We start from the raw sequence: 22,410 nt of genomic DNA on the forward strand, positions 1-22,410 counted from the left end.
GGAATTTGCTTCCAGATTTTCAACATTTGTACCACTGAATGGTACTGGCAAAGTTACATTTTATTTAATAATAAAAAAAAAAACACCAATGCAAATTGAGTATATTTTGATGTTATATTTGTTGAATTACCTCTTTGATCAAGTCTTTCCTCGTGCAAATTGAATTCATGTATCATGTGCTATAATGACCAAGCAAATCATATTCGTCACATTCTTCCACTTACATCTTGTGTACTATTATTCCACAATTTTTCCAAAAAATAGAAACTACGTCACCCGATCTGCATCAATTAAATGGGGAATCATTGATCACAGCCTTGTATTGAATTTTTGCCTTTTCATTTCATGTGCTCATTTGAAAAGTTTTCACGTACCGTGTATCGTTAACATGAAACGAACAGATCGTATTACGTACATGTATGTAAGGTACCGGTAAAACAGTGTAATCAATTTTTCTATTTTGAATACTTCCACACTGATTTTTGGCAATTTATTTCTCTATCTTTACACAGGCGCATATTCTCCAAGTTAAAATGTATGTACTAGACAATGTTATCAGGAGTCTTGTAAAAATGTTCTTTTCAACACAAATGAAAGCAGTCGATCATTATAAAAGGTAAAGTAAAAACAGAATGAACTAAACTTTGCTGTGCCGTTCACTGAAAATTCACATAAATTCACTTTCATTTGTATACATTTTATATCTTGGAGTGTTCGCTTCAAATTTATAACTTGCCGCAATTAATAATAATCTAAGATTGACAGTAAATATAAACGTATACATATACCAACGTAGTGTGATGCAATATCATACAATAAAACATGGGTTTCTATAATTCTGTGTATTCGTGTATGATGTATATGTTATGTGTCTGATATAATGTAGTAGTACATCAAATTAAAAGGAATAAATATAATATTAATAATGTTATCTAATGATGAAAATGTTTTGGAATTGCGTGACAATTTAACAGCGCATTATTTACATAATTTACATTTCTCTAACTATTTACTAATTGAACGTTAATAATTTTCCCCTAAGACTAGTTCATTACTACACGTGATACTTGTCTGTTGGTTGAAGATGGTAAGGAGGTAAACAAATATGAATCATCTATTCCGTCAGTATTGTCAATGCACTGCTAATGTCAATGTTTCTTAGCTGTAACTTCAGAAAATTGAGCGCCTCATTAATATATTAAAAACTGAATGATAGGTAGAGCCAGGTCCACTTAATAAATCCTTTATTGGAAGTTAATGGGGATTTAGAATGACGCATTCTATTAAACTGACCAAACCTCGTTTTTAAATACACAACTAATATCTCTGAAATTCTACCCCAATTTCCTATAATAAATACGAGTGACCAAGTTGTACACTATTGAAACCATATAATTCAATTCATTATTATGTATGTGTGTACAAATAATAAATACATCTGACTTGGTCAGAAACGTTGCTCAATCATAATCGTCTTTAAATGCAACAATTAAGTACTAGGAGGTGTATGATTAGAGATTATGGGGGTTGATTGCCCCTGCAACCATGTAGAAGAATAGGGATTGATTTCAAGCCCTGAGAGCCGCAATATCCCGCACAGTAACTATAAGCTCACCGTGTTGTTTATATTTCTATGTAACACTAGTATGGTTTACGCGTTTTTTTTTACCTGCGTTTTGTACATAAAGTAATCGTTTCTGCGACAGTACAAAAGAAAGAACATCGGAGTACAAAGAAGTGCACTTTTACGTCGTAATACCGAAAAGTGCTATTTTTTTGTACTTCGCTGTAAAAAAAGTGTGATCCACACTTTTGTTAAGTAAAGCATCGTAAATACCACAGCGGGAAAGTCTTCTTTCACCATGCGTATTTACAATATTCATCTTTGTCATGCGCATGTGTTCACTTATGATTCATATTGCAAATTTATGCTCAACGTAGAAAGACCTATTTTGCCACCTTATATAGCATAATATATTATGCTCAAGGTCAATCTTCTAAAAAACCAAGTAGCAAAGTTTTCAAAACCTTATAGAATAACGACAAACGACTATACCAATCAACATCCTAATATGACTCCTTTCAATTACCAACTATGTTGCTTTGGGGAACCAACCTCGTTAAATTGTCAATTTCTACTTTGTACAATTTACCAAAGTAATTTTCGTTCTGTTTCTTCGAATCTCTCCTTGTGCACTTAATAGAGCTTACAATATCACAGCGTGCATTATTTTACTACAATATAAGGACATATATTTGTAAATTACCAGCAATAAATATTTTAACATTGTCTCCTTTGATTTTCGTCAACTAGTCAAGACTTTGATCTCTTTATAGGTACTAGAGGTATGTATTATATATGCAAGAGTGTACCAGTGCATGTAGTTATACACAACAATCATGTAGGTTATACGATAACGGAAAGAATGATACACTCCAACAGGAGAAAATAAACTTCTTGGTTAAGTTTTAATTACGACTAAAAGATAACGAAGTGGATAAACAATTTGAACGTTTAATCAACAACGTTGAATTTTCAATTGGTGAAATTCGTAATATCTTCTTATGATCAAATCGATCATTTGTCTTTTCTTTAAGCTTTTAAAGCCTCACACAAAAAGTATAACGATAATAATCAATTGTATAACCTACCTACCTAAATGACCTATGTATGTACTTCAATCAACGTCTAATGAAGCTATTCACAGCTAATTTTCGAAAGTAATCCTCAATTGGCCACAGACTCGTATTCAAGTTTCACTGGCAGTTTAGTTAGAAGGTGAAACTAATAAACAGTCTAAGTTAGCCACATCAAACAGTTACTTCAAAATTTTTCTTCTTTTCGATTGCTACATGAGAATAGCATAGCCTCATAGTACGTCTTGCGACGCGATTCAGTTTAATCAGAAAAGTTTTTTTACCATTTTCTTAATGCCGTATGTTTTTTTCTCCTTTATTGAACCAGAACTGGGCGTCCTGCATATGCTTCCCAAGTCATCGCTGTCTTCGTATTTTCCATTGTTCACCGAGAACCCATTCATCCTTTCATCCCCATCTTGGACCGTCGCCGATAGTATCGACGATTCTCTATCCTCTTGACTAGATCTGCTGCCGGAATTCTTTGAGTACCATTCCCAATTATCTGATTTAAGTTGCGATGTGGGTTCCATTAACAAGTTTTTTTTATTAGACAACCTTTTGCTTCTCGACTCTAGTGCAGTCTTCATGAAGGCAGGTGCAGGAATTCGCCGATTCTTTAGAATGCCTTCAGGCTTTCCTGGTAGTAGTATCTTTTGCTCAGGATCCATTTGGCTGTTGCTTTTTCGCTTCATGATTTCAAACCGAGACCTGGATTCTATAATATCTTCGATTCCGTGGTTGTGCGGATCATGAAGACGCTGAGCGCTTCTCGGCGTTTCCGTGGATGTAACAGAAACCGTGCAACCGGTAACTAAAGATCCGGAAGTCTTTTCAGGCTGTGTTTGTTCGCTGAACCAACCCAAACTGGTTTCTGGCGCAGAATCCGGCCGCTGCTGAACATCATCAATGTCAAAATTCTCTTTTCCGGGTAAATTCGTCGCATCTGAAGATGAAGCGCGTCTCGAAGGAAGATTGGTACCACCAGGTATAGTGTTGAGGTTTTCCTTGCGGATGGGTTTGATCATTGGAAAATTTGATACGGTTACAACTGAACCTTTGCTGATAGAGTCCCGTTTTCTTTTCCGCCTTTTTTCCTTCCTCCTGACGTCGTTTGACACAGCAGAATCTTCGATCATAAGCTCATGATACGTGCCGGATACGTGGGATGCGATCTCGCTTGGACGTCTTTTTTTCGTTTTCCTTGTTGTCACGCACTCATTAGTTCCTCCGACACTTTTTCGCCTTCTTACCTGGGATTCAATAGATGTCTCAACGTCCTCATCGACGTCTCCATTCCTCCGGCAATATGATAACACCATAAGAACAATAACAATTTCGACACAGATCAGGACTAAGTGTTGGCCTATCATAGAGAATTTACTCCGCCAGCTGTCCCTATCACTCAGAAGCGTGTTAAGAGATCTAGTCAAAGTTGAAACTTGTTCCTTCAAGTCCGTTATCTCTCCTTGTTTTTTGGTTTCTCGCTCCTCGGCACGGTGTGACTCTTCGCTCATCGCTGCAATTGCACGTTCCAATGTGCGCTGCATCTCCTCTACTTGTTTCTTATACCTTTTACTAAGTTCCTCGAGGTATTGACCACTAAGCGACATGTTCCGCTCCAGGGTCTGAAAACCATTGTTCACCAAAATCAAATGTTTGAACAAAATTTTCTATACAAATATGCCAGGATTAGTGAAGAATCAGGAAAAACGACTTTTTGTCTTGAAAACATGTTGAATGAAATTCTCATAAACAAGAACTAACCTTTATCCTGTTAGACAACCTCAAAAAGACTGATTCCTTTTGTTGCGGTGTTGGAATAGGTTGAGATAGTGTTGCACTTGGAGCTGCCGGGTTGTTTTGAAGAGCAACTGAGTCAGCGTCGAGGTCCTTTAGGTCCGATAATAGCGTATCCAGACTGAGTTGATCTTGTGGAGATATTTTCATTTCATGATCGCGCTCAGCCTCAGTTTCTGTTTCAGTTTCTGAAAGTATTGCTTCGCCAGATTCTGTGTCTCCCGAAATATCGCCAGACTCAGTGTTCGTTTCTGGTACTGAAGTTGCAGCTGTTATGTGAGGGGCTGTCGCAAATGCTGTTCCTTGAATCCCAGGATCCTCGGAAATCTGAAAAGATACAATTATGATGAATCAACCTCCAGACATCAACATATCAAATTGCCAATGTCTTCATAACTTCATTTTCAATATCGCACCTTATCAGCAGTAGTAGCTTGATGATTAGGGTCTATAGAAGCAGTCATGCGAGGTTCAAAAATTACAGATTCTTCAATGGCTTTTTGGCTGGGTTCAAGTAAGAGAGAAGAGGCTGGTTCCTTCTTTAATCCATCATCCTTAGTAATAGTTTTAGTTGGCCTAATAAGTGAACCGAGGTTTTCTGTTGTAGGTGCAACGTCATTTGGCACTGATGTAGAGAATTCAATACCAGGACCCTGCTGTTCAAATGTAGCAGCTGTTTTGCAGGCTGGAGAACTAGTATCCGACACACAGAAGCTGGATTGCGGACTTACTGAAGAAGACGAACTTTCACAGTTTGGGAGCATTCCTTGTGGTGGCACAATTAAAGCATCTTCAAGAGCCGCAGCACCCTCAGAATTGTTGCCAGTTACATAGTAGCTGGTGTTCACGATAACTCTGCTCTCTCTGTCCGCAAGAACATTGCATAGAGCAACTGGATATTGAAGAGGAAACAAGGAGGTAACGAATCTAGCTGCTGGTTCATTTTTCGTCGACTTCAAATCATCAGATTCTTTTACTTCCTTGATCCGGATGCCATGCAAATGGCAGATGTCACTCTGATGGAGAGTTTTGTTAATAAAATTAATGTGCAGCAATAAATCAAGATACTGATCATTGCAGCTGACTAGTTGGAAGACTTTAGCGAACATTGTTTCTGTGCAATTGGAACAAAGGACGGTGTATCGTGGCGTCATGCATGCTGCAACAAGCGAATTTTGAAGTATGGTGTTTTCAATGCTAGCTCGAATCTGGGTATTATTGTTCACTGTATTTCCTGATTTGACAAGGACTTCGGCAGCCTTCTTCACAATGCTTAAGACCGCATCCCGCGCACTGCCAAATAAATTTCGTGGAGAATCTCCAGTGTCGATGTCCAGCATCTCCTCTTCTTCCTCAGTTTCGTCATCCTCAGCCCCGAGGGACTCTTGTATTTGGTTCTCAGTTTCTAGGACTTCAAACTCACTAGTACCATAGGCTCGAAAGAGGGAAACAGGGCAGAAGTGTTCCGAGCCATAATGGGAGTGGAGCTCGACTTTAATGAACTTCCCAAAGAGTCGAGGATGAAGAGCAAAACTTTGAATGTCGCGTTCATCTTTTGCTGCAAATTGACCGACCACGCTCCAGTCTCTGGTCGGAAAACGGTCTCCAACAAACACCGAAAAATCTCGGGGTGAAGAACTGAACAGTTCAAAGTTAGCCAGCTCAATTTTCTCTGCCTGTATAGCTTCACAGAGCTCAACTACAAACCATACACGAGATGTGCAGGTGTTGAGCATGTATTCATCCCTCGATGAACTCAAAACGCTGCTTGCACTGCCTGCCTCTGGATTAACTGCTACGATTTTTGCTCCACAATCCGGCGACGCGTAGTTTTTGGATCTGACTTTAGTGCTTCCTATTCCTCGTCCTCCGGGACCTCCAGGATTTTGGGAAGACGCGTTAGGGTGCGCTGGAAAATAAATATTTATACACTCAATCGTCAAATTGAGCAAACGATGCATACGGGAATCAAATATTTATGTAGTTCAAGGCTAGGATCAGATGTGGGTATGTAGGTTACATTTGTTCAAACAAATTTTGTTTGCTAACAAGTACCATATTGTCAACTCTGACTAATGCTACCATAGTACCGTGCTTGGGACATTTTCGTGTAATCATTACACTTTCTTCTCGTTTATTTAATACACCATTTCAAAACCAATGATTGAAATGATTATTATTGTCCTAGGTATTACTCCATATTTACCCTAAAATATTCAATGAATTCACTTTACGGTGATCTTCCTTCGAAAAATAACAAATTTCAGAGTAGGAACCCTTTAAAAGCACAGGTAAATCTAATTTCATGAAAGTACTTTGTTCAGAAATCAATTTTCCCAGACCATAGCATTTGAATCGGCAACTTAATCCACCAAAATAGTACTTCACTTTATCGTGTCGAAATCAAATCCAATTTCTGAATGAGACCTTGAAGGTAGAAATTATGAAAGCTGGTCCCATCTGTTCAAATACTCAAAACTATGCCACGGTAGCTTGAAATTAAAAAAAAACCTCTGAATCGCGATTGTTGAACTCAAATACTCGATCGAAAAACTGGGTATATGAATCATATAAAATTTACTTTTTTTCTTCTCGGCTTCCTCGAGTCTCTTCTGTGCCCATTCGCTGAACGATGGTATATCTTCGTGAGGATCCGTCCCCGTTGCGGTAACCAAAACATCGAGCATAACACTTGCGTCCTCTGCAGAGCCTTCAGTCAGTCTCACCCTGGCCTCATTTTCCGGAAGCTCCGAGGTGTTCTCAATTCTGTCTTCTGTACCTAGTAATTCTTCAGCAGATACTATCACCTCTTCTTCCCCGCCCTTGCCGCTGCTTTGATCCGCCCTTACGATCACCACTTCGAGAGTGTCGTTCTCATCGGAGACAGTCTGTTGACCCGTAAGTTTGTTTTCGTGTTCTACCGGTTGCTCTTCTCGATCCGTGGTCAGGTTCTGCGATGTTTCCAAGCTCTTATCTGCTTTCAAATTCGTCGATGTCAGAAGTTCCGACGGTGACGATAGCTCCGTTTGTTCCGATACTCTCGCAGAGTTGCTCAGCGCGAGGCTCAGGTTGCTGACAACTGATTTATTTCCCAATTTATCCAACGATATCCTTGGTTCGGTTAAACTCTGAAGTTCGGCGGCTGCGGTATCCACCAATGTGAGGACCACCGCCTGGTCAGCTTCGGGAATGCTACAAATAAAAATGCACATCCGATTTGAACATATTGTCTGAAGAAAACCTCGTAAGCACAGTAATTTTCATCTCCATTCGATTTCTGCTTATCGGCCAAGTGTTCATGGCAAGGCTGCAAAAAAAGAGGGCGTCGTATGATCTACAGGTTAACGACATATGCACCTCGGGGATTCTCACCGATTGTTCAGTCTGGCAGGAAAACACCACAGTACGACAACGACTCCGAGGTAAAGTACCGCCGCATGTAGTAATTGTCCTGTAGAATCCTCGGCCCACCTCATAGGACACGGGGAAGAACTCTTTTTAGCCATAACTCCGCAGCGCGCCAATTATTAAATTTATTTTTTTATTTTATTTTAATCATTTTATCGTTCTTTCAAATATCATTCTCATTTTGTTGACATTCATTTGCCGCTGACGGGGCTATCTAGCCACGTAGGCAACTCGCGGTTGATCCACTACGATGCTGTATACTTTCGCACAAACTTCAAATTACTTCCACTACGATTTATTAAACATTTATTGTTCATGTTATGAGATTTAAATCGACAATTTAGACAAACGCTTTTTTATCTGTACAGAAAAACTCGACACTAACAGGTATGAATTTCATTTCCGCCTTTAAAAAATATTCATTAGTAAACTAACCAGCGGGAGAACATCTGTGAAAAAAAAAAAATTAGTAGAAAAAAATAAATTCACGTGATGAATCCTCCATGGAATCCCATCATTTTATATCGCATTAGCAATAGAAGTGATGGTGTAGCTGGTGCATTGTAAAACCTACAGGCGATCGGATTTTTCCTGCGAATTGGAAAGTAGAACAGAGAACAGAAATCGATTGGTTTCTTTAAAAGCTGCCATACCGTATTAGGTCTATGGTATATTAGTCGCTCACTAATTGAGCCTCATCAACGGCAATTAAACGAAGCGATAAGAAAATCCCACGTTCTATTACCACCAATTCTGCATCTCAACTCGCGGGGAGATATATGAAACTCGGAGAGAAATTCAGATTGAAGGCTGGCTTACACGGTGACATTGTCGAGAATTGAAATTGCTTCTTACTACAACTACGTGAATATACGCATATATTGCCCGAGTGGCGATGAAGATTAACGTAGGTGCGTTTATAAGCGGTGGTTCTCATCTTACACGCGAATGGGGTAAAATCACTTCTCGCAACTGACAATGAGCTTGCGATCTCCACGAACAGCATAGCAGTGTACAACGCAGGATAGACAAGTGTCGCGAAGACTTGGAACTGTCTAGTTGAGAACAGGCGTTAAGAGAAGATCCTGATGAATATAATGCATTGCGTCATCTCATTCCCCATAAAGCACAGTGGGGATTTATTGGAACGGTCAAAAGCGCAGACCGAATTCAGTGCAGAACCAGCAACGGCGAAAGATCTTCCAAACAAGAAAGTACAAGGACTGTGGAAATAAAGAAATATGCCGGACAAAAGTGTCAGATCCAATGTGAGGTCACGGATAAAAAATTTCGCTAGCGAGGCGCCGTATTTCTGCAAAGTAATCGAACTCGTAAGTGGAATACATACAACGAATTATTTGTCACGGTACTTATAAATTGAACATTAACGTATACGAACGAATCGAGGAAATGGAACATAAGTACTAAATCGCACAATTGGTGAAAGCGCAATCATCCCGAAACTTTTTACTTTACAGATCCTCTGCGTCATAGCGGTAGGATTGATAGTGGATCCATTCAACAATCTCCAAATGAAGCCGGACGTGAACCACGCTGGACTCATTCATGTTTCGATGTGCGGTTACATTTTGATAAACGCAATCATCATTCTGTGCTATCTGCTCGGCGAACGTCAGCCAAAGAGGATGGTGAGCCTGCTCTCGTTGACTTCCCGAGTCACCGCTCGTCGAAGTTTCGCGTTGAATATTCAATTTCTTGATTTTGTCGAACTGTGTTAGATTTCCCTACAGTGACAATTTTTCTATAGTTTTGATATCATGAAGACTCCTGTTCGCTGTGGCCTTTCGGTGTACCTCAAAGTTGTAATAGACTAATATCTTTTCCCACATTTTTGAAAACACATAATCTGGAACGAAATATTTCCTGCTGCCGTGTGTGTAAAAGAAAAATGTCGTGCTTGCACAGAACTCAAAATATGTTAAAATCCAAATTCGAATCATATCGATTAGGACAAGTTAGAACAACCCGATATACATGTATTCAGGTACAGAAAAATATGAGAATTCAATAGATTTGGTGTTCTTTTCACCAGTAGCAATCTTTCTATCGCAATGAAATAATATAATTGCATGTTATCTCGTATTGTTACAGTCGATTATATTTGCCGTGGTGGGCGCGATTCTCTGCTGCGCTTCCGGCGTCGTGCTCATCTACGACTGGAGTAAATTGCAGCAGGACATGATATACAAATACTGGGATCAATACTCTAATCAGGTGGTCGCCAGCGGGGTCTTTGCGTTACTGGCATCGGTCGTGTTTCTGATCGAGGCGTTCGTAACGAGAAAAAACGAGTAAGGTATGAAAAGCGAATAAAAACAAGTTTGGCGATCTGCTTCGACCGGGAACCTAAATGCGCGCTGTAACGGATTAACCGAGCGATCATTGCGTAACACCTGGAACACGGGAAACATACGTACCTACTGCACACGTTACACGCATCACGAGAACAACGGTTTCCTTTCCAGTTAAAGAGTCTCTATTTACCTATTGCGTAAGGCTTGATTCGAAAAAAATAAGGTCGCAGCGTCATACACGCATACTTTATTTCCCAACAATAACAATAATTGCGACAAAGGAATGTATGTATAATGTGCATTTTACAAGTCATGTAAATTTCAACCGCCCCAGTTTAGCATACTAATATACGTATAATATGATACTCAGTGTACTCAATTTCAATTTCTAATAAACTGACTACCCCGCAAACCCAATTGTATTATTACATATATATGAAGCAGAGAAGAAAGAACTTAAATCTACATAAGCTCACAGATCATATCTGCGATCTGTATGCACATATTGTATTATCTACAGTGTAACGTGTCTGGTTATCTGAGCTTATTGTTAGAGGATACCCTTTTTACACGTCGCGAAGTCAGATATGTGTAATTTAAGTAGTATGAGCGTCACAATAGTCAGACGTTCGAACCTCGTTTCGAATACAGAAATCATTGCGCACGGATTATTTCCGCAACGCAATACCGGCAATTTAGTATACCGATACCTACATAAAACAATGTAAACGATACCGAATAATGCATACATGGACACGGTTGAAGTAAACAATTTGACAAGGGTGATAAAAAATTTGTCGGTGAATTTTTTTTCTTTCTTTCTCAAGAGGGTGCCCAGGTCGATTACGACGTTGTCGTTTATATCTCGAATTATTCACGGCCAGGTATCTCAAAAGCAAGAAAGGGCATAAATACTACATGCAGTTCTGACCAAAATCACTCTGACACATTGGTGCGTCAAATAAATTGTACGAACAATGTGACTGTTGTACCTTTTTTTGCGTTCGAGATACGTGGACTTGGATAATGCGAGATACATAGGACAACATCGAACTCGACTAGGAGACCTCGTTAAACGTACTCGAATTTTTCATCCCTGAGTTTTCCTCGCAAGTATAGTATATTCACGTTAAATCGATCCTGTCAGACGAACGTCAACTCCGCGCTGTTTAACCGTTGACATCGCACTGTGGGACAACCTAATATTAGAACCCCCGACACTTTAAGTCGACTCCTACCTTGCGTCGCTAACAGCCGTTGGTGCGAACCGAACCGTTACTTGGTAAAAAAATTTAAAAACATTTTTAAAGTCGAAAAAGATCGTTCTCTCTCGATCGGTATTGTTGGACCACTACATTTCCCTTCTTCTACTTTTTTCCTTCTCTCTCGTCTCATGTGCAACGAATAAATTTGTACAATCAATACATGTACGGAACTGTGTCAGCCTCTTACTACCTTAAAATGGGCAACTTTAAGGAAGCATGTGGCAAGTTTTTTTTTTCTTTTCAAATCTCGTCAATATTGTAGTTATATTATAGCGTTATCGATCAAAAGTTTGGATTTTGTCAAATTTTCCGACAACTTGTTTGAAGAAACATTATGCTCCAAGATTCTTATCATACTTCAGCTTTCAACATATTTCGACTACATTTTGCTTTTGCATGAAGATCAATCGCTCTACTTCTCATTATTTTATACGAAAAAGAAGTGCACAAAAAATCGATATCTTAAAGCAAATAACTTTATTCCGTATTGAAATACGAGAAGCCGAATACTTTTGCAGTTGCAGTATTTTACCTGGCCACAAAGGTATTTAAAAGACAGGTTCCGCTGACGTAATACATGGGTATTGTTCAAACAAAATTTTCCTAGTTATCGAAAAACAGTTGTAGTTTGGAGTATGGACTATGAATGCTACTAGGATACAAGTAAGGCAAATGCAATTGTTTAAATTCTATTTAAACGAACGGTAAATGTACCTTCCGAAAAGAATAATTATACTATCACAAACGGAAAATGCAGATGAAGAATTACATTGCTGAACAAACAAATGTCGAATTTACTTAATGCCTTACAACAATTGTGTAGAAAGAAAAATCTTCAAACCGTTATATTCACATTCACCACACGGCAATCAACACTGGATACCTAAATATCTCTCGTCCATTTATTTATTTCTTATGTTTATTTTCAATTTCTGAACGAAGAAAACCGGTCGAAATGCAACTCGAAGGAGCTACGATTTCCAACTCCTGAAGAAATATTTAAATTTACGAGACACATATCAATTCTCACATAGCTCCAATATTCACACCACATTTTACACACTCCGTGGCCGTATAGATGTATGATTATAGTAACAATACTCTGTCCAACCGACGTGAAACAATAAATTTCGCAGCGTACTGTGGACGTGAGAAAAAGTAAATTTATATTTATAGCCGTAAACCACCACGTGGCGTGACTTGAGAATCGTTGCACAAAATCAGTCACGAGTATTACACCGACGAACAGTTTGTACGAATGACGTTTACGTACAACGTGTACTAACACACGTCGCAAGTACTTGAATACATCGTGCATACAAGTGTAATATTACAACTCGCGATAATAACGACGCACTTAAAAAATCAGTTATTCTCTGAACCAAGTTGTCGTCGACGGCAAGTATTCTTCGTCAACAAGTTGTCTCGCATTTAGCGGAGTATTGAATGGTAACATTAGGCCGAGAAGGTTGTGGGTATATTGCGGTATAATAATGACAATGATAAAGCAAGCACGTATACATAAGTATGTATACACACACACACATATTTATACATATGCATACATCTATATAAAGGTGCAAGTAAAACGAGACGAGGAAAGAGCGTTTAAATGTTATACGCGAAAAACCGTGAGAAGAATCCCCGGCAGGGCGTCGCGGCGCGTATCGACGCCCGGCGCGGCGTCGACGAGTTGCAACTATCAGAGCTTCGATTCTGGCATCGTTGCCTCCCACCCGTATCTGGCGCCACTCCTCTCCTTCGCTCATGCTCCTGCACACACACACACACACTCTCTCTCCCTCTCCTTTCTCTCCTTGGTTCTAAAAGGCGCGTCTCTTCAAACGGACAGGTGCACGTGTCAATTAAAAGACTGCACAGCCTGCATTATGCTGCGTTTTAAAGTACCATTTTCAAGCGTTGCTAGGGTACAATAACGTCTATCTCGCCCGAGTAAAAAGGCATGAACGACGTTTGCCGATATTGCAGAAACCACTCGTTACCCGGAATGACATGACGTCGCCGCGTCGCTCAATGCCAACCACGTGCAGTTTCATTGAACAGGCCACGACCCTCTGTTTTATTTGGTGACTCACTGGTATCGACTGGAGTTGAAAGGTGACTGTAATGCAAGAGATTCGAATGGTACCCGCAATGGTACCGGCGTGTAACACTTGGAATTAGAAACAAAAATAAAGCAACGAGGAAGAATGAATGCGCGACAAACGTCAATTTAGAATTATGCAGCTTGTACAGAGATTTCTCTAAGTACTAGAATAGCCGGTTTCACGTGAAGCAATAATTCAATCACGAGGAGAGAAACGATCAACCTGCGAACTAGACGCGAACAACTGGTTCCACGATTTATCCGCTGTTGCAGAGGCAATTATATTAGAAATATAAGATTAACGAGGATACTTTCTCGAATAAATTTTATTCAAAAATTATTATACTATCTGTGACGCGGGTGCTTATAGGGCATGAAAGCCGCAAATATAAATAGGACACAATATGTGCATATCACATGTGCGTGTGTGTGTGTATGTGAAAATGCGAACAGGGATATAGAAAATAGAGTTTAGATCTCCCAGACATACCCAGATATATGATAATACCAGATTACTGATTTTTCCCCGGTTACTAACTTGTACAGTAACGATTTCATTCGGAAAAATATGCTGAATAAATTGTCGACAATAGTAAAATAAATTCCAAGAGTAGAACAATATAAAATCGGTGTAACGTGTAACATTAATTTTTGTATACACGTAACGAAAGTTGTAACAATTAGCAATTTGCAAATTGATCTTGTCCTACGCTACCCTTTTACTACTCCCAAATTTTATTCTCTGCGTACAAAACGTTTCGGTACGTTAAACAATTCATTGTTCTGTTCCGCGTTAAGAGAAAAAATGTCGTTTGCCTTCGCGTCGAGAACGTAAAGTTCGTGTGACTGAGTGGTTACAACGTGCCTAGGTACTTTTTGAGGAAGAATGTAGCAAACAAGGGGATCAAAACAAGGTCGACCGATAACTTTCTCGGCTGATACGGGCGGGCAATTCGGCATATCTAATACCGTAGAACGAGCGTGAATATTCTCGGTGATAAACTACGAGCGAAGTTTCGGTCGAGGAGCGAACCGGGAGATAAGACAAGAGAGACCATTGTTTTGTATATCGCATGAAGGAATATGGAACAGGGCGGAAGGAAGCGGCGGCGTTTGATAGTCAAATTACACGAACACCTTATACGTAGCATTACACGAACACCTTATACGTAGCAGGCGTAATACAATCGTATTATAGTGAGCAATACAGGGACAATTATAGATAGCGCAAATATCCGCTGCTGATAAGACACAGCTGATATAAATGTGAGCACACGCGTTCATCAGGCATGGTGGGCGTATGATTTTTGCGTGCCGAGATGATGACTACAACATTTACGTATACATTTGTATATTCGAAAACTAATCACACACAATCCCTGACAATGAGACTTACTTTACTTCAATTTGCGCTTGGTCTGGTATTGACCGAGAGTGCAGAGCATGCGGAAAAGGGATCGCTGAACATTCCAGAGTGAAGCCCTGCGGTCTAGGTCACGGTTAAAACCGCGAGACACGCAACACGATTGAAGGTGATATAATTAGGAAAGGGCGTTTCCGGTGTATGCTGCATTGGTTTTTGAATTCCCAAGATTCTTAGACGATTTCTCATGCTGTTATATGCTTACTGGTTAAGATTTTCATCACTACTCTGCAGCCGAAATAAATTATCGAAATAACGAAGATGTAGGAAATAAGAAGCTATTCTTTTCTATCTTCACGCGTCCATTTTTTCGTCCACATTTCTTTGAGAAACGGGAGTTGTGATTCATGAGAAACGTATAGGCAGACTGAAATAACTCGGGCACGTGCGGTATAATCCAATTGTCGGATAAAACGAGCGATATAAACAAAAAGCGAGAAAGTCAGCATCGCGTGGTTGAAATCCCAATTAATTTATTTACCTAAGTTAATGAATACGAGAAAAATTCTGTCAGCATATTTCGAATATCACACTCCCGACAGAATTCGGTTATTTAACTTCGTCTTTTTCTTTTCCTCTCGCTTTCGCGTCAACTGTTTATTATTCATTTGTATACATAAATATATGCGTACCATGCGGTATTACGCAGATATTATCGACGTGCGATATTCGTCACAACCGGGAGTGTAGAGATCATTGACGTGGAGATAAAGTATCGGCGAATGAAAAACACGCGAGAAAAACGAAAGCAAACAGAAAAAACACGGCGCTATGTATCTGCGGTTACAGCATCTTGGGCAAGCTGCCAGAATAAGCAGCGTCGAACGAACGACCATCTTATCTGCCTATCGTTGCAGATATCCACGCGTCTCTGCTCTGTGTACAGCATATTTAATTGCGACGTATGTAGCGATAGGAAATCCTATACGGTAACGAGCGCCGAGGGCTCTGATACATATAATGCACACCTTTCCGGAACGTGACACCGGGCGAATTTCTCGTTAAGGAACAAGGCTGGATCGAGGCTAATCCGGATCTGGTGTGATCTGAAATAGGCGTATTAGGTATTAGGTATCCTAGGGAATGTACACTTGTGCATTCGTGTGGTGCGTGAGGCCGCGACGTCTGACCGAAACTGTGCAACTTGAACCATGAACAGCTAAACTAGACCTCAGTTTCACTCTTTATATTGGGTATGTAAATCGTATACGCATACCTAATATCTAAAGCGAAGCCTTGCCCTTGGCGTCACTGGTGTGAAACAGATATGGAATGGGGAAGCTGGCGCAAAGATAATTGTTCGTTTACGAGTAGGCTAATATTTGGTTGAGAGCTTACTTTTCGGCTCTTAAAATGTGGCTCTGCTTCTCATAAATCTGCCGAAAATAGTTATCTAAAAAAATGTTGCAGAAAAGTATTTTTGACTAGAAATTTCTGTACGTGAAAAACTGGCTAAAAATACGGGTTCCGGCCATGTTTTTCAATAGTTTTACTCTAAACATCTAAGTTGAAGGTAGGTACATGAACCCAAGCCTTTGAAATTGAAAATTTCAGGAAACAGTCAAGGACCTTACAAGAATAAAACATACCCTTGAGATAGATTTGGTTGCTGAGACAAAACATCGCCGAATAGTTCTAGCTCGGGAAGCTCCTTTGCTGTTTTTTCACCATTTATTGTTGGGTTACGGTGAGGCACTGCGTCTGCCGTTTCTGTCTGTAAATAATGGCAAGAAATTTTTACCAAAAAAAGATCGTAAATTGATGAAACATTGAAAACTTAATTAGAAGATATTTAAAGTTCTGTGTATTTTTACTGTATGTTGATACTACTGCGAATAATTTGGCAACTGTGAGACTTTTTTAAACATTGTAGAGGTAGAAATTCTTAGGAAATCTGCCAAGCACAACAATATTCTTAAACGATAAGTGACAAAAATATTTTTCCAAACTTTTTATATGTACTATATGAATTGCATTTCAGGCACCACCATATAATTATATTTAGCCACATTTACGTGTCAGCTGACATTGACACAGATTAGAATGACGCATGTCCAATTGCTTGGTGGGGTCATGCATCCAGTTCAATCGTACAAATAGGCTGGGCATTCCAACCATATATCTTCGGAAGTTAAACAGCTTATCTCAGTCTTATTGACGTGTAAATCAGCTTGATTGGTAAGAAAGTGAAGCAAAGAATGAATAACAATCTGCAATAGCTGTATTTCCAAACTAACAAATCTGCTAAAAGTTACCTTTTGCGTCTATTGAAAATACAGAACTCGGTTTACGAGTATCTTTACTTACAAATCTTTTAGCGCCATGTCACGATTAGTCATCAAATTCACAAAGGCTGATGCTTGGTGATAAACGTATATGCGAATAGTGCTGTTCAAGTCATTAAGCAGTTGGTAAGGTTGTAAGTTTAATTAATCAAGGTTTTATGTGTGCTACACAAACAGAGTTAGAATACTATTTGGCATAAAGCAAGAGCAAGTATTGCAACATTTTACAATGTTGTCAGAAATTCGATTATTTACTATTTCATTTACTATACTTATTTTCGTTATAAATTAAACCATACCACAATATTTTTCACATCATCGATGTTTGTTTGTGTTTCCTTCTGAGCTCCATTTCGTCTTGGGAATGTAACATGTGAGTCATGATCATTCTCTCCGCCACTGTCGTTAATTGTTATATTAGCCAAAGCTCCGGAACTTCCCTTATTGCGACTGCCATAGGTATCCTTTGCTCCTTTTGTCCCTTCGGAAGCGACGATTATGAACAAAAGTGCGCTGAAACAATAGAAACTAGTTGGAAGGAAAAGTAAAATGTTGTTTACAGAGAAAAATTGTTCGGATCACGGAAGCAAGGTTATGATTTCACGAGCACAATATCAGCAGTTACGCAGTATTGCTTAAAGACATTTCCTCATGGAGATAATCTACCTACTAGTCAAAGTATCGGTGAATGGTGATAGTGGTCGATGCAGGTTCTAGATCATAGGGAAAAAAACAAGAAACAAGCACGGCTCAAATTTAGCTGAAGTCTAAGGTATGTAATTTATTCGTGATGAGAAATATTCGATTTCTGCAATAGGGTGAATGTTTCATAAAACTGACCTTATCGCTATTGAAGAATGTCAACATGGGGTTAAGGAATACAGGTGTAATTATATTTACCTGGATACCATGGACGTGAGAAGCAGAATAGAATAAATACACGAAAGCGTTGGCTTCATTTTAAGTCAGTTGTCATGACACCGATGTCCGTCTTTTTTTGTTTTTTTTTTTAAATTCACTGTTCGCGCACGACGAGTTTTGAAATCACAGCCAATGTATCTACAACCATTTTCGGAAACCTGACGTGTACTAAAAAACTTCCGGTGGTATGGAATCAAATCACCACAAATAAATGAATTACATATATTTTATTCCACTTTTTCTTTGTCACCGAAGCAGTGGCTTTGCCGTGAGAGACCTGCTCCGACCTTACTGTCCCAATTTGAATAAATGTTTTTCATCACGGCTCTGTGACGACCGAAATTTATACATTTTTTAAGTATTAATTTTCACCAGATCAAATCAGCTGACGCAATGCGCGCACGCTTACTGCGTTTTCCAACCACCTTCAGGGAAGTGCACGAAGTAATACTTTGAAATGACTCTGAATCGCTGCTGCGCCCATGACTAAAAAGATACAAGATCGGAAGCCGACATGACGTGAGTTCTGGACATTTTGCGCAGAGATCTCAAAATTCTGTTAAAATTGAATAGGTTTTTATTATACTTATACTCTTTGGCAATATCAAGACAGTTATAAAAATCTTGTTTTTTTGCTAGATAATGGATGAAAAAAAGTGATAATCCTGAACTTGTCCATAAAAAATTGTTGTAAACATCCACGTCACTAGACGGCCATCTTGTTGCGACACACCGTTCGTGGCCAGCCGGCACGTCAAATATTATTCAAATAAATTTCTGTGAAGTAGATAATAGAAATGGAGAATATATATCGAGTACCATTTATCGTCCTACAAGTTCCTAATTTAAAAATAAAAAAACCATCATGGTTTGTGAAACCGAGTTCTATGGTTATGTTCGCACTGATCCTCTTCTCGTACTTCCTCGTCACCGGAGGTTAGCCACACAATTATTTTCACTGAACTTCACTTTTCTAATTTGTACACTTCACATTAATATTCATCAATTTCATAATTTCCAATTTTTACAATCTTTCAGGAATTATATACGACGTCATCGTGGAACCTCCAAGTGTCGGCTCAACAACAGATGAGCATGGGCACTCTCGTCCGGTACATTTTTTTTCCTATTTCTCAGTGCTACATAGTTCTGCCTTCTGTTAAGTACAAACTGTTTATAAGTTTCATGAATTTAAAAATTTTCTTTTGATTCATTAGGTTGCATTCATGCCATACCGTGTCAATGGTCAATATATAATGGAGGGGTTAGCTTCCAGCTTTCTGTTTACTCTTGGAGGATTAGGATTTATTGTCTTGGACCAGACGCACAGTCCGTCAACCCCAAAGCTCAACAGAATTCTTTTGATCAGCGTAGGATTCATATCAATCATCGTTTCATTTTTCACTTGTTGGATATTTATGCGCATGAAGTTACCGTAAGTTTTTCTAAAATCCTAGACGGGTTGGATTCTACGTTGCAGCAATTATTAATAACTTTTTTTTATTCCAGAGGATACCTTCAATCATAAAAAAGAAGATTACTCTCTTTAATGAAACTGTACACACATTTTTTATATATGCGTTATACAACAGTTTTTACTTTTACAAAGAATAAGAGTTAAATAAATAACAAACAGCGCTCGTTACACATACTTGTATAATTTAATTTTTATTTAAAATATCATATCGAAAGATAAAATTGAGTGAAAAATATATGAGACTTGAGACTTGAGAGAAATAAGAAAGGATAATGGACAATAACGTAAATGAGATTATTTTTAATTTTCCATGCTTAAAATATTACTCTTATTCTCAGATTCGCAAATCTGGGTATTTGGCAACATGAATCAAAATTTTGTGCACTTATATAATTGTCAATCTTATCATGCCTACTTTCTTCAGATAAATAGCTAATGTGAATGAACACAAGTCAATGAATTAATAGTCTATCAATAAAAATTGCAATGCAAGTCAAAATTTGACTAATTGCAACTTCGAATACATACATACTAATGTGGAAGTACATGTATAATTATAAATGCTTACTGGCATACAAAATACTAAACTGCCATCTGCAACAGAATTGTACTAAAAACACAACAACAAAAAATCTCAATCGACTAGTTGGCATCCTTTTGTAGAATTGGCGACGCCATTTCTTTTGCAAATGATAAAGATAGTGCATATTTGTTCTAAAATTTTTCTTAAGCTGAAACGTTCCGGCAATGTGACGATTTTACTTGTGAGTGCATTACAGTAAAAAAATGCAAGGTTGAGGCCCGATTAAAAAAAATAATTTTTAAAGTTATTAACACTAAATTAGTAAACGAAACGAGGGCAAAGGGCTTAGGCCTTTGAGCGCTGACGAAAAGAGCGTCATCGATTTCCAGTGCGTTTCTCAGTCTTGCGTTGACTATTGGGGGTTTGCTTCTCAGGTATTTATTGTTTGCATTTATTATAAACGTATGCGAAATGACCTAGAATAGAACAAGGAATCAAATCAGTTTAAATAGCCAAGTATGTTGATGACGCAATTGTAAATATCCAAGCAACAGGATTCTTACTTTGAGAAATCACTACTTTTTTCAATAATATGCTCAAACTCAGCGAAGCTCAATGCTCCGTCATCGTCCAAGTCAGCTTCTTCTAGCAAGCATTGCAAAAGTTGCTGCATATCAGCTTCGTTCAACCGCTGAGGGGTGGTCAGTCTATCCACAACTTGCCTAAGATCGCCAACACCCAGCATATCATCTCCGTCAAAATCTAACACATTAATAATAGATCGAATGCAGTGTTGGATAAGCGAAACATTGAATCTCCTGCGATAGCAAAAATTCTGTCTAATACAAGCCTACCAAATATTCGAAATGCATGCTCAGCTTTTACAGCTTTAGGGGCAGCATCGCTGAACACAGACATCATATCAAGAAAGTCTTCAAAGGTACAATCTCCATCTTGGCTGGAGCTAAATACTTTGCAGATTCGGTCTCCAAATGGATTGACTCTCAGCTCAGGATACTGTAGTATCTTGGCCATGGGAAGTTTAGCATTTCGGTTGTGGCCAACTTTCTCGGGAGCAAGTGCCTTGAATTTCTGGTGGGCACTATGGAATGTGTGAATCATTTGCAGTGAGTACATCTGAATCTTTGTGCAAAAACAAACATTCAGATATGTTTATAACATTTATAAAGTTTAAAGCCAGCAGAAGTCGAGTGCTATGGAGTTCACGTATATCAAATAAATAAATCAAAGTAGAAATAGTGAGTAGTAAAGATAACAAAGAGTGGTCGTCGAATGAAGAGTACGGAATTTGATATACTTACAACATCACCTCCTTCTTCGTGAAGTAAGTCAAGTCCTAAAAACAGAATGTTGCATATTACGCTTTGTGCGTTGATATATGAAAACCAACTGACATAGCAACAGTCGCACTAAGGTGCAGCAGGTTCAAACATGTAAAAATTGTAGAACAACGGAATTTGGAACGGGGAAAAAAAACGACAATCATAACTTTAGTCCTTACCTGATAATCCTGGAGTTCCTCCTCACTGAATTGACTCTTTCCGATGCCCATTTTTCATCACTGATTGCCCATTAGAATTACCTGACGAACGCATCCGGTCCTGCCGTTCTGTACTCGTCCATCAAGCTATATGACGACGGTATTTACAAGCGTGTGTCAAATTCCACGCTTATCAGTAAATCTGTCACACAAAGCGGGGTTCGAGAACCTCGTACGTCCCACCTAGCGCTCACGATGACGTTTGACGACTGAAGTCTTCCGGTACTTGTACCGCCGATCCAAAGAGGGTTCATCATCCTACGCGGCCTTGGGGGGGGGGGGGATAGGGACCGCAATCAGAATGCTCATACCGCACGTAAATTCCTAGCGCCGCCCAGTCCCGTTATGCGAGAAGTCGGCCATGCGGGTGAGCGCAACGAACGGAACGTTACCGACGGAGCGCGCGATTTTCTCTTTTTTGTGTCATCGTAAGGCAACATGTGGGATAATCTCTCTTATCGACGCTGCAACTTATCCGTCGGCAGCTGAGGATTGCGTTGGTTTTGCGTCCCAACCGTCCCGCCGCGCCAATTGCGTACAACTTTTGAGTTGAAGACCTGCGAAAATTTCTTAAATCTCGAATCGTGTCAGCATGGAGCCTAGAGTAAAGTTTGGAAATATTTAAAACATAATTTCGTAGACACGTGGGACGCCTTTTATTTAACAGTTTTAGACAGTAGAAGGGTGA

At 39.2% G+C, this 22,410-nt stretch overlaps 4 protein-coding genes and 1 long non-coding RNA gene across 9 annotated transcripts in view; 3 read left to right on the top strand and 2 right to left on the bottom strand.

The window, feature by feature from the left end:
* Positions 1 to 95: 95 nt before the first annotated feature.
* LOC124297617 (SUN domain-containing ossification factor) lies at positions 96 to 18,628 on the bottom strand. Of its 4 annotated transcripts, XM_046748828.1 has the most exons (7): positions 18,141 to 18,628; positions 17,540 to 17,753; positions 16,545 to 16,669; positions 7,019 to 7,629; positions 4,854 to 6,346; positions 4,405 to 4,764; positions 96 to 4,265 (listed from the first exon to the last, which is right to left on the bottom strand). In XM_046748828.1, exons 1-7 carry the CDS (start codon positions 18,197 to 18,199, stop codon positions 2,904 to 2,906), a joined length of 4,224 nt encoding a protein of 1,407 aa, XP_046604784.1. In that variant the 5' UTR covers positions 18,200 to 18,628; the 3' UTR covers positions 96 to 2,903. The 4 variants fall into 4 exon arrangements, with proteins under 4 accessions (XP_046604784.1, XP_046604786.1, XP_046604787.1 ...); XM_046748830.1 differs by lacking the exons at positions 17,540 to 17,753; positions 18,141 to 18,628 and adding an exon at positions 7,810 to 8,294 and having other exon boundaries at positions 16,545 to 16,647; XM_046748831.1 differs by lacking the exons at positions 16,545 to 16,669; positions 17,540 to 17,753; positions 18,141 to 18,628 and adding exons at positions 7,810 to 8,205; positions 12,267 to 13,348.
* On the top strand, positions 8,368 to 10,572 carry LOC124297630 (uncharacterized). The gene is made up of 3 exons (XM_046748858.1): positions 8,368 to 9,176; positions 9,324 to 9,494; positions 9,958 to 10,572. Exons 1-3 carry the CDS (start codon positions 9,087 to 9,089, stop codon positions 10,159 to 10,161), a joined length of 465 nt encoding a protein of 154 aa, XP_046604814.1. The 5' UTR covers positions 8,368 to 9,086; the 3' UTR covers positions 10,162 to 10,572.
* LOC124297633 (uncharacterized) lies at positions 16,946 to 18,126 on the top strand. Its single transcript, XR_006906648.1, has 4 exons — positions 16,946 to 17,133; positions 17,274 to 17,366; positions 17,803 to 18,012; positions 18,097 to 18,126. It is a non-coding gene; the product is annotated as an uncharacterized LOC124297633 (long non-coding RNA).
* A 179-nt stretch (positions 18,629 to 18,807) lies between the features above and the next one.
* LOC124297631 (oligosaccharyltransferase complex subunit ostc) lies at positions 18,808 to 19,806 on the top strand. Its single transcript, XM_046748859.1, has 4 exons — positions 18,808 to 19,097; positions 19,200 to 19,273; positions 19,379 to 19,596; positions 19,671 to 19,806. Exons 1-4 carry the CDS (start codon positions 18,959 to 18,961, stop codon positions 19,687 to 19,689), a joined length of 450 nt encoding a protein of 149 aa, XP_046604815.1. The 5' UTR covers positions 18,808 to 18,958; the 3' UTR covers positions 19,690 to 19,806.
* A 4-nt stretch (positions 19,807 to 19,810) lies between these two features.
* Positions 19,811 to 22,410, bottom strand: part of LOC124297629 (calcium and integrin-binding protein 1-like) — a 46,719-nt gene continuing 44,119 nt past the window's right edge. The window contains exons 3-8 of one of the 2 annotated variants that reach the window (XM_046748857.1): positions 21,911 to 22,279; positions 21,684 to 21,810; positions 21,484 to 21,518; positions 21,016 to 21,263; positions 20,725 to 20,923; positions 19,811 to 20,637 (exon numbers count right to left, since the gene is read on the bottom strand). In XM_046748857.1, the coding sequence (XP_046604813.1) occupies positions 20,616 to 20,637; positions 20,725 to 20,923; positions 21,016 to 21,263; positions 21,484 to 21,518; positions 21,684 to 21,734 (555 nt within the window). In that variant the 5' untranslated portion in view covers positions 21,735 to 21,810; positions 21,911 to 22,279 and the 3' untranslated portion in view covers positions 19,811 to 20,615. Of the gene's footprint in view, positions 20,638 to 20,724; positions 20,924 to 21,015; positions 21,264 to 21,483; positions 21,519 to 21,683; positions 22,280 to 22,410 lie in introns of both variants that reach the window. The other variant, XM_046748856.1, reaches the window with a different exon arrangement.

This window comes from Neodiprion virginianus, chromosome 2, assembly GCF_021901495.1.
Source record: "Neodiprion virginianus isolate iyNeoVirg1 chromosome 2, iyNeoVirg1.1, whole genome shotgun sequence".
Classification (NCBI taxonomy): Eukaryota; Metazoa; Arthropoda; class Insecta; order Hymenoptera; family Diprionidae; genus Neodiprion; species Neodiprion virginianus.

Coding starts and splice junctions, on each gene's coding strand:
- LOC124297630 (XM_046748858.1), top strand. CDS start 9,087: ATGCCGGACAAAAGTGTCAGATCCAATGTGAGGTCACGGATAAAAAAT. Junction 9,177..9,323: donor TCTGCAAAGTAATCGAACTC/GTAAGTGGAATA, acceptor TTTACTTTACAG/ATCCTCTGCGTCATAGCGGT. Junction 9,495..9,957: donor AACGTCAGCCAAAGAGGATG/GTGAGCCTGCTC, acceptor GTATTGTTACAG/TCGATTATATTTGCCGTGGT.
- LOC124297617 (XM_046748828.1), bottom strand. CDS start 18,199: ATGAAGCCAACGCTTTCGTGTATTTATTCTATTCTGCTTCTCACGTCC. Junction 17,754..18,140: donor CTCACGTCCATGGTATCCAG/GTAAATATAATT, acceptor CTATTGTTTCAG/CGCACTTTTGTTCATAATCG. Junction 4,266..4,404: donor GGTTGTCTAACAGGATAAAG/GTTAGTTCTTGT, acceptor AATGGTTTTCAG/ACCCTGGAGCGGAACATGTC.
- LOC124297631 (XM_046748859.1), top strand. CDS start 18,959: ATGGAGAATATATATCGAGTACCATTTATCGTCCTACAAGTTCCTAAT. Junction 19,098..19,199: donor GTACTTCCTCGTCACCGGAG/GTTAGCCACACA, acceptor ACAATCTTTCAG/GAATTATATACGACGTCATC. Junction 19,274..19,378: donor AGCATGGGCACTCTCGTCCG/GTACATTTTTTT, acceptor TTGATTCATTAG/GTTGCATTCATGCCATACCG.